Here is a 10,669-nt window from a genome sequence, read left to right as displayed (position 1 = left end):
TCTTAGCAAAATCCTGGCTACGCTTAGGCGAATAATCTTTTTTCCCATATGTAGCACACATTTTGGTCTAAAATTATAAATGTTTTGTTTAGACTCTGCTTTGAAGGCCATATTGTATTTTTTTTATCTTCGTTAAACATTTCAGGGAACAATGAGGATTAAAATTTATTTAGAATACGTGAAGATCTGGAGTCTCTTAATTCTAATAATTTACGAGGGCGTTAAACTTAAGAAAAGGCTGATATTACCAGAAATGTAATTCAGAATCAGTAAATTGCTTCTATGAATTTTAGACAAGACAGTAATAAACTGTTAAAACACTATTAAGCAGATTATTTGAAAAAAATTAAAAAATACACAATAGGATAGGCACTTTATCCCATGTTGGAGTTCATTTCTAATAAAATCGTATGTTTAAAAATAAAAAAATAGCCATTTTAGATTATTTTAAAACGAGAGATATGAATTTTTTTGTGTGGATTTTGGGTAAGGGGTTAAGCCAGAAAACCTAATCACATAAGGCTAAGATTAATGATATTATGTATGGAAAAAAAATCAAGAAGCGAGAAACGTTTTATGGATAGTTATATAACCCCAAATAAATATTTCGAAGATGAAAAATGTCATAAACAGAAACTCTATATTAGAGCATATTTATACTCTGTGGCATAGCACAATGTTTTTTTAATTTAAAGTCCAATGATTCTGTTAACATATTTAATCACATTTTATAAATAAATATAAATTTGGAGAAAAGGGGAAGGGGGGGGGGGTAGCTGGTTGGGCCAAAGAATATTTAAATTATAAAAAACCAGGAATCCGAAATAGAGGCAATCTTTTGTTCCAATTTTTTAAAATTAAATTTTATCATATTTCTGTTGAAGCTCTATCCAATTTCTCTTTCGATGATCATAATCGACGTTCGAACAAACCGAAATGTTTTCCGATAACATGAACGAATTTACTTCTTAAAATATTTGGCGAAAAAAGTATAAATTCAAATTCATCAATAACTGCTCTTTCGAATAATAAAAACGAGTTAATTGATCAAAAGACTTTTAATATCACATTAAACATACCACATCATAATCTGTTTTATATTTTCGTCTCCACATTCTTTATCCATTGATGAAGTATTTCTAGCTCTTAGATCATTTAAAAGGAGTCTAGATGAGGTCAAACCTGCAGATATTAGCAAAATCTTTACTAAAAAAAAATAGATTTAGCAGTAAAATATTAAGATTTACTATTCCTGAGCCAGTAAGTCAGGCATATATTCTGCGATGCCAAGATAATCCTGATAGTGGTATTAGATTAAAAATCGACGATGCCCGGCCCAAGCCGAGTTCAAGATTTTTGAGCCGGGTAATTTAAAAAAATATTTATCGGGCCGGTTCTGACTAAACCTATTGTGTAACATATTTTTATGTGTCGGTCCAGAATTTAGCAAATTATTGATTAACATTAGAAAAATATATGCCAATTTCCTTAAGAAAAAAATATTACGACCCAAGATAGAAGTTGTACAGAATTATTTTCACGAACCGGGAAAAATTTTTATGAACCGAGCCGAAAATTATTTTTAAAAATAGCAAAGCAGTTTGGGGCCAACCGTACTGTTCTGAGACCTATAGCCGATAGTTGTTTCCAGAAAACTAATTTCAACTGTAATTAATAGATAAGCAACAAAGTCACATAATTTTTAACTCCTACCTAGTTATGCTTTGGTTAAAAAAAGGAAGATTGAAATGGCAGTCTAAGGAGCGAAAATCTTATTAACCTATTTTCTATATAGTGACATATAAGCCTGACTTCAAAAATGGTTTTGATATTCATTTATCATTTTTAGTTATGGCCCCATAATCCTAAACATATAGAAATGTATCCAAAAGGGAGCTTAAATCCTCTCTAATTTAATCTCCATATAAATTCTATGTTAAAGATCAAATTTAACATTGTTATGAATATATGATACTAATATTTAGAGGCTAGTACTTTATGTAGCAATTTATCTCAAGATGCAGTTAAGTATATCCACTCAGAGATTATCTTATAATATCACAATCTTATTGATTTAAACTGAGATTTGCTTCCTGAAGTCTCAATTTACCATACTTTGTCTAAGTTTATTAAAATTGGCAGGCATATATGTAGCATACATCGTTTCAGCACGTGACCAGGGAGGGGGGATCGCATATTTGCCTGTTCTTTTATATATCATTTTAAGTTAATAACCCCCGCCCCCCTCCAAACACATTCACCCCCCCCCCCATTCCCCTCTCTCCAAATTATGTATACAATATATCACTAAAAGGAAGAATTTGAAAGAAAAATTGCTAAAAATTAATAACTTTTTAAAATAACGACCATAATTAAAAATTTTAGAAAAAGGCCTTTTCATAAAAAATGAAAACCCAGAATTATTTTTATAAAAATTCAACATAGCCAAAGGCCTATATTAGGTGGATCTAAAGATCCCCAATAAAATTTATGGGGAAAACACCACCTAATATTGTTTAACCCCCCCCCCCCTCTAACAAAATCCTGGATACCCTTATGCATCATTGATTCATATCTCAAATACTTTCAAATTTAATAACAGAAGACATTTGAATTCATAAATCTAGATGAGCTATATAAGATATTATCTCCTATTCCTTATTAAAAAAATATTAATTTATACCCAAACTTTCTTTAATAAGTTTAAATTGTATGCTGTATTCCTCAACAATCTGTGCTTATTGTATCTAGTAAAGAATTTTAAACATTTCATAGACAACCTTTAAACTTAAAATTTAGTGTATTCAATTGAATATCATAGTTCTTATCTTCTACAATGGCCGGACATGGATTCACTCCTCTGTCAATAAATCCCCTAGCTAGCTTCTAATTAGTAAGAGGCTCCCATGATCTCATTGTATAACAATTTACTCTAGAAATTTTATTATCGTGCATTAGACAATAAATATGTGTTTATCCTTCTTTACCTCTTCCAGTAATTAGAATACTTACCCTGTTGCTCTTATGATATCATCCTGCTCATTTTGGCTCAAAAAATATCCATCATTGCTTTACCTAGCCATAATATAAGAATGTTATTTAACTGAATTAATTAATAGTCGCAATAGGGCTATACCATGTTCCATCAATGAGCGAGATGTTTATTATTAGCTTATAAAAGTAGGATCCAACATTTTACACCCCTCAAGACTGTGTCTGGAGACATAAAACAATTAATACAATAATAGAGTCAAAATAGTAGATAAGGCTTGATTTTCAAATGTTTTTACTGGGTTATTTTTCTTGGCATAGATGGAAACCTTCATGTTGGATTACTTGCATTAAACACAAAGGTTTCTTTAAAATTAATAGCTTGAAAAATGATCCTGACTAACCCTGCATTCACTGTTAGCGCGAATTCGTGGCGAAGTATACAAAATATGATATAAATATTTACATTAATTTAGTAAACGCGTTTTGTTCAAGCTAGGCGTTTAACGTTAAGTTATTTACAAAATCAAACCAATAAATAGGTATAATTTAGAAATATGGAGCGAAACGATAAAAAAGCTATTATAAAATATGAAAAACATATTTTGCGACGTATATTTCAAAAAATATTATTGCTGTGAAAAATCAGCTGTGAAAAATTAACTGTGATTTTGATAGATTTAAATTCCGCACCACTTGAATAAAACTTGTTTACTATAAATGTGGCCTAATGACCGAAACAAATCCTTATATTTTTAAAACAAAACAAAAATCAGACCAAAATAATATATTAGGGAGTTTCTCTTAATATACATTTATTCTACCCGGTTTAAGAGGCTTTCATATTTTTTTTAATATTAAATATTCTCTTTTCTCCTGTCTAATTTTAAAATTATATTACTTTTAAAAAAATAAACGTTTATTAAAAATTATATAATTTGTAAACTACTAATTAATATTAATGGATATTCTTAAATAATAATTTGTAAACTACTAATTAATATTAATGGATATTCTTAAATAACTAGAAATATCGTCTGATTTTCAAATAATTATCACATGATTGGAAAAGAATAATGGCAAAATTTCTTATATTTGCAAAAAAGGGAAACAATCCTTATTAAAGAAATGCAAATTCTGAGCCAGCCCGTACCCGGCCCGAGCCAATTCGGGTTGTATAGGCCTAATATTTTTAAAAATTTGGGCCTGGGCGGGCTTGGAAAATTAGGTCTAATGCAGATCACTATCTTATATCATTCTAAATATTCAATTATAAAAGATAAGTATATTTATTTGTTACATTTTATAGAATATTAAAGTCAATTTATATTATAATTTAGTTCCTTTTCTCGCAATATTATAATCTTGGTAACAAGGTTTTTCCGGCTGTCTTGTGAAAAAAAAACAGTGCACTTATACGAGGAGGGGCCTCGAATAATTCACATGCGTTCTCTTTAGGACGGCCTAATACAACATGGCTATAATACATTTTGATGCTATAATTAATTTAAAGTTATAAATAATGATATTTATAAATAAATGAATGAATAAAATTTGCTAAGATATAAAACTAAATTAGTTATTTTTTTTAGGAACATTAATAAGAAACGGAATTTTTTTTACCGGACCTGCAGAGGAACACAAAAATGCCCTTGATCCGGGACCTTGATTTTGAAATTTTTTAAAAAATATATAACTTGCATTGAATTCTTTGCGAAGGATAAATTATTTAAAAATCTCGAAAATGTTTTGTATAATTATTCATTTAAAAATTACATTAAAATATGTTTTAAAATTTTGAAGAAGTTAAAAAAAAAATTGCAATATTAAAAAATAATTTTTTCCATTCATAATTAATTATATTAAATAAGAAAAATAATATACCTATTGTAAAATATTTTTTTTTGTGTCAAATTTTATCATTGCGACTATATTGTCTAGTAATATAAATCAAAATTAATTGGAATGTTTTACCCATTACAAAATTCGGAAATATCACTATGTTTAAGTAAATTTATAAATATAATTATCATTTTTATTCCTTAAAATATACATACTGTCAGAATAAATATTTACATATAAACATCAATTTTATTTTAGTTATAAATAGTGTTGTTAAATGGTTCGTTTTGAGTCTATTTTTGAAAACAACTCAATTATCCAGAAAAATATTAAGCATGCCTTAAGATTTTGCTTATAGATGGCACCACGTTTTGAACATCCATTAACGAAATCTTAAGGATTAGTCAATATTTTTCTGGATAAAATATTGAGTTAGCCATTTTTAAGGTTTGGCTCAAATCGAGCCGTTTAACAACACTCGTTATAAAACAACTCAGGTTTTTTTTTTTTAATTATTAGACGTGTTCTGGCTCGTCTTATTTCTAACAGTCGTCTGTTTAACCATCTATATAGTTTCCTAAAAAGAAAGAGACTATTTAAGTTTTATGTATTTTGGTAAAATTTGAAGTAGAAAAAAATATTAAAAACAAATAATATTTATCAAACTTAAAACATTTGTTTATATTGGGCTAAACAGAAGTTAGGTTTAAAAAAAAATAAGACACACCAGGACATAATTTTGCTTAATTTTAATGACAGAGATTATTTACAATAAAGCATAAATCCAAGCAATACTATTCTTCTTTAATGATAAGCTATTCGTTATTTTATTTTTAGAAAAGAAAATATGATATTATATTATTATAATTTAAAAAAATAATTATATAAGAAAGATTAAGGCAAGAAATTGTAGGCCAACTATTACCACCCTTACATTTCGAGAGTTTAGGGGGTCGAAATTTTCCTATCAGTTTTCAGTATCGGGGTTTCGCATATTTATACCTTTTTTGTTTTACTATTATTTTATTATCAATATATCCAAAAAAATGATTTAAAAAAAATAATAATGTACCCAAATCCATTCCTCGGTTTCAGGCTCGAAGGTCTCCGTTTGGGTTTGACAGTAAACTTACTCACCCCTCCTCCGGCTAAATTCGGGTCCCCCATGGCTATCTCTCCCCCCTCCCTACCAAGATTTATGAGTAACATATCAAATATGGAATTCTATACTGTGATACCATTTACGTTCTGGGCCGCAGACTACCCTCTTTTCTCTACTTATTTATCCCTGTTAAAATTTATTAAATTTTAAATTAAATTCCCTGTAGTTTTATAATCATAATTGAAAATTTTTTTTAAAAAAAATATTTAAAAAAAATTCATCTTTAGTTTTTTACTTAAAAGCTTGGCTTCACGGTGCAACCTCAAATAACGCCCGTGATAATAGTTTTAAAACTACGACGTCCAAAATGTTCTATCCAAAGTTCAAGCCAATAGAAGAGAATATCATTTCCTTTCCAACTGTTGTAGGAGGCATTAGGACTAAAATCAAAGAATATCCTTTTCTTGTTTCTATAAGAGTGAATGACAAGTATGATTGTGCCGGTATCATCATTGATTCTGACAAAATTTTAACTGTTGCCCATTGTATGAAACCAGGGTATTTATTATATCAGTTTTTTATCATTTTTATAGGATTCCAATTTCATTTTTTTATCAATAATCGAATTTCATGGTTAGGTTTTTAAAAGAATAAACATTTTAATTTTTTTTAAAAAAACAATAGAATTTTCTCTTATCTACCATAAATGAAAATAATTTTTGAACGAGATAGCTTCTCAGACTCTAAAAAACAATATATGATCTTTAGCAGAGTTGTTAAAAGATACTTTTAAAATATTTTAAGATACAGTTACATAGTCTAAATATATATAGATACAAATTTATATCACTAAAAATGTATCTGTATTTAGATACATTCTCTAAAATGTTTCTTGGTGCAGATATAAATTTATCCTAGATATATTTTATTTTAATTATGAAAGTGTACATCATGCTCTAAGACTCTAAGGCTGCATTCATAGTGGAACGGATCCGTTTTTACATCCGTTCCGTCAAAATTCAAACTCATTAAAAATGATATAAATGTTCATAGACTATAAAAAAATTGTAAGTAACGTTATAACGCTCTATAAGATTTGCCGGATCAAAAAGTCAAAATGTTTTGACTTCAAAATTTGCCGGATCCGTTTTTAAGACGGAAGGTATCGGAACGGATGCACTATGAACATATATATCATTTTTAATAAGATTGACTTTTGACGGAACGGATGTAAAAATCGGATCCGTCTCCACTATGAATGCAGCCTAATTGTTATAAAATACAAATTTTGAAGTGAGCTTAACAAATTTATTGAATTGATATCTTATCCATACACAAAATATATATTAAATGATTATAAATAATAATTGTTAGATTTCATAACAGAGCTTTCTCAAAATTTTTATTATTAGGGCATCCCTATCTGTAAAGAGATTTTTTAGTTACACTAGAAAGTAAGTCTTTCTAACGGGATACTTGACGGTAGCTTTATGTTTTACAAATAACAACTTTATATTGGAATAATCTTTAAATAAACTGAAATACCGACACTCATTTTGGAAATATTTATTCAAATTTAACTTAAAATATATCTGAAAATAGATAAAGGTAGTAAAAATATATCTAGATATAAAAACTTTTATAAGAGTATCCCCTATTTGTATCGAGATACTTTAACAACTATTTTATCCCTTTTACCCAAAGGTGAAAAGGAATTTGTCAAAGAAATAAATATTTTTTTAAAAAATCCCTAAGAACCCTAAGAAATTTGTCAAAATTCAATATCCTTAACTCTATATTATTTTATAATAAATATTTTTTAAAAAATAAGTATTTAAAATAAATACAAGTAAATTTAATTTTTAAAAACATTAGCTCATTATCGAATATTATTATATTTTATAGATGCATATAGGGTTCGTGACTTAAAATCAATTGTAAATTTAGACTGAGCCGCATTTTTTTTCTTTTTACAAAACCCGGGTTAGGCCAAAAGATCTGTAGTTATATTTTGTGTTTTTATATATTACTGATGAAGCATACGGCATTCCTTATATACGATTCATTGTGGTAAATCCAAGATATATGGCAACGAACCAGGTCAAAAAGTTTTTTCCATTAAAGCAGCAATTATTCATGAAAACTATGTTAGGGAAGATAATCAGAAAAATAAATTTCAATATGATAACGATATTGCTATAATTAAACTAAATGAAACCTTAAAATTTACAGCCAATATCATGAAGGCTGAATTACCCAAGGCAAACGAAAAAATAACCCCAAATACCTATTGTTGCGTGGCTGGATGGGGTAAAACGAAAGGTTGTAAAAGAAATTATTTTATAAAAAAATTATATTATTTATCTAATTTTGATTTCTTGATATCAGGGATCCTCATAATAATTTGAATTATGTTTAAAATGATACTTATTTATCTTTATATATCTTCTAAGGTGTGAAACTGATTTGTCAAATGGAAAAATAAATATGGTATTAATTGAGGAACTGTTGCAACATGGTATTTTTAATATTTTATTATACGCAAATGGTATGAATAATAATTATTATAATATCATGGTTTTATAGTATACTATGTGAAAACTAGATAGAAAAATAATGATTACAATATTATAGAATATAAAATACTATATGAAAAAGTATGTCCAAAAATACTTAAGTACCATGTTGCACCATATTTTCTGAAGTTTAAGTTAGATAATGTCAGATAAAAATTGACATAATTTTTGTTCATTTTATTATTTTTTATTTATCCTCGTTAGATGATAATATTTACGTTTCAAATGCAATGTCCAAAACTTTAAATTCAGAGGTGTCACTAGCCTTTACAAACTCAGGCTCAAAAAATCTTTTTAAATTATTTTCAAAATAACCATTTTTAGATAACATCATTCTAAATTACCTTTTTTTAGTGGTATAAAAATAAAATTTCAAAATTTTGAGGGGGCTTTTCAAATTTTATAGAAGGCTCAAGCCACTGTGCCACTCCCACTAGTGGCGCTTCTGCTTAAACTAAGTTGTTTACAGTTGAGTCAATTTAACATGTAAGATAGATTATGAAATAATAATAAATTTTGATTTTAAAGGTCACGGCGATGTAAATGTCCTAAATGAAATATGTATACCCACATGGAGTACGTTAAAATGTAATAGGAAAGAATTCTATGATGGTAAAATATCAAATAATATGATCTGTGCCGGTGAAGAGTCTGGTGGTATAGATTCTTGTCACGTAAATAACTCTTTTAATATTAAATATAAAGAAAAAGAGATGAAATCAAGGAAAAGAATAAAAAGAGGGGGGGGAAGAAGGAAGTGGAGGAAAGTGGATGAGAAGAAAGAATAAAAGGGGCAATTATGTATAACCTTTTCCCAACTTTACGTGTAAACATTAGTTTGAATATATCATTTCGATAAATGGATTAACAGTATTTTTATAATATATATATAAGGGAGACTCAGGAGGACCCTTGTTGTGCTATAAACGAGCCACTTCCAGTAAGAAAGTTTCTGGTTTGGTTTCTTGGGGGAAAGGTTGTGCCGAATCGAACAAACCTGGAGTTTATCTGGATTTATCCAAATATATAGATTGGATTAAAACGAATTCAAAAAAGTTACAATTTGAGCCCTAACATCAAAATGATAATACATTGTTTATAATTATATTAAAATGAACATTGCTCATCTATATTATATAATAGCCGCAAACATTACATTACTTACACATTTATTACATTTTTATATTATGTTTCATTATATTTTTTTAAGGATACCATATTTAGTATTTTATATGTTTTTCATCCTTTTCTAACATCGGATAACTATAAAATTCACATTATACAATGATTACATTATAATTTATTTAAGGAAACTATATTTACTAATATAGTTCTAATTTTTCATAATATATGTCAACAACACGAACAATATAATTAAAATAAAAGTGCTTCTAACACCTATGACAATCTCACTTTATAATAAACGAACTATATTCAAAAATTGGTTTAATTTAAACTCGTTCATATTAATATTTTGTAATAAATTACTGAAATGAGTATTATTAAGGTTAATTTAAGTAATATTTATAATTTTCAAGAATTACAATTTACAAAATTTGAAAGCCCTTATAATAGTATTATTTTGAAGTCCTCAGGTAGCTCTATCAGCCCGCTCCTTTATTTGCAAGGACCAGTCTTCATTATATAATGTATTGTAACTATAAAAATTTTTGCTTATTAAACTTTTGATGGTAAATTTAAAATCCCTGAAGGCACGCTTAAAATGTTAGAAAACAATTATGCCCTCTATTTAAAAACTTTATTATCAAATCTATCTGATCCTCATCATACTCATTTTATATAGAATATTAGGGCTTATAACTCTTCTTAGGCATTTGCCTCCGTAATACACAGGTTTCTGATATTCCCTCCCATATTGTTTCTCTGTTCATGGCAAGATATATCACCACTGCTCTTCTCTCATCCGTAAATATATGCCGATTCTAAGTTTAAACAGTTTGACCTAGAACATCACAAGGTTTTGAAAATGGACTACATTGTATATCCAATCCTGCACGCGTGTCTACTTATCAAGCAAAACTTAGGCTACCATAGTAAAAAATCAGGTAAAAGATTGATTGGAGGGTATCATTCTATTTATGGCTAATGTTATAAGTCAATAATAGTCGGATTAAATTTATAAAAGAGTTTATTTAAT

At 27.9% G+C, this 10,669-nt stretch overlaps 1 protein-coding gene across 4 annotated transcripts; it reads left to right on the top strand.

The window, feature by feature from the left end:
* Positions 1-4,801: 4,801 nt before the first annotated feature.
* On the top strand, positions 4,802-9,908 carry LOC135931548 (serine protease 1-like). 4 transcript variants are annotated; one of them, XM_065468747.1, is made up of 6 exons: positions 4,855-4,999; positions 6,223-6,493; positions 7,974-8,035; positions 8,168-8,257; positions 9,040-9,185; positions 9,406-9,908. In XM_065468747.1, exons 1-6 carry the CDS (start codon positions 4,957-4,959, stop codon positions 9,583-9,585), a joined length of 792 nt encoding a protein of 263 aa, XP_065324819.1. In that variant the 5' UTR covers positions 4,855-4,956; the 3' UTR covers positions 9,586-9,908. The 4 variants fall into 4 exon arrangements, 3 of the variants coding, with proteins under 3 accessions (XP_065324818.1, XP_065324819.1, XP_065324816.1); XR_010573083.1 differs by lacking the exon at positions 9,406-9,908 and adding an exon at positions 8,716-8,997 and having other exon boundaries at positions 4,802-4,999; positions 7,974-8,257; positions 9,040-9,177; XM_065468746.1 differs by having other exon boundaries at positions 4,844-4,999; positions 6,238-6,493; positions 7,974-8,257.
* Positions 9,909-10,669: the final 761 nt, after the last annotated feature.

The sequence above is a fragment of the Gordionus sp. m RMFG-2023 genome, chromosome 1 (assembly GCF_954871325.1).
Source record: "Gordionus sp. m RMFG-2023 chromosome 1, tfGorSpeb1-WG-v2, whole genome shotgun sequence".
NCBI classification, from domain to species: Eukaryota; Metazoa; Nematomorpha; class Gordioida; order Chordodea; family Parachordodidae; genus Gordionus; species Gordionus sp. m RMFG-2023.
The sequence above is the reverse complement of the archived record's forward strand: the minus strand, read 5'-3'. Positions and strand labels throughout refer to the sequence as shown.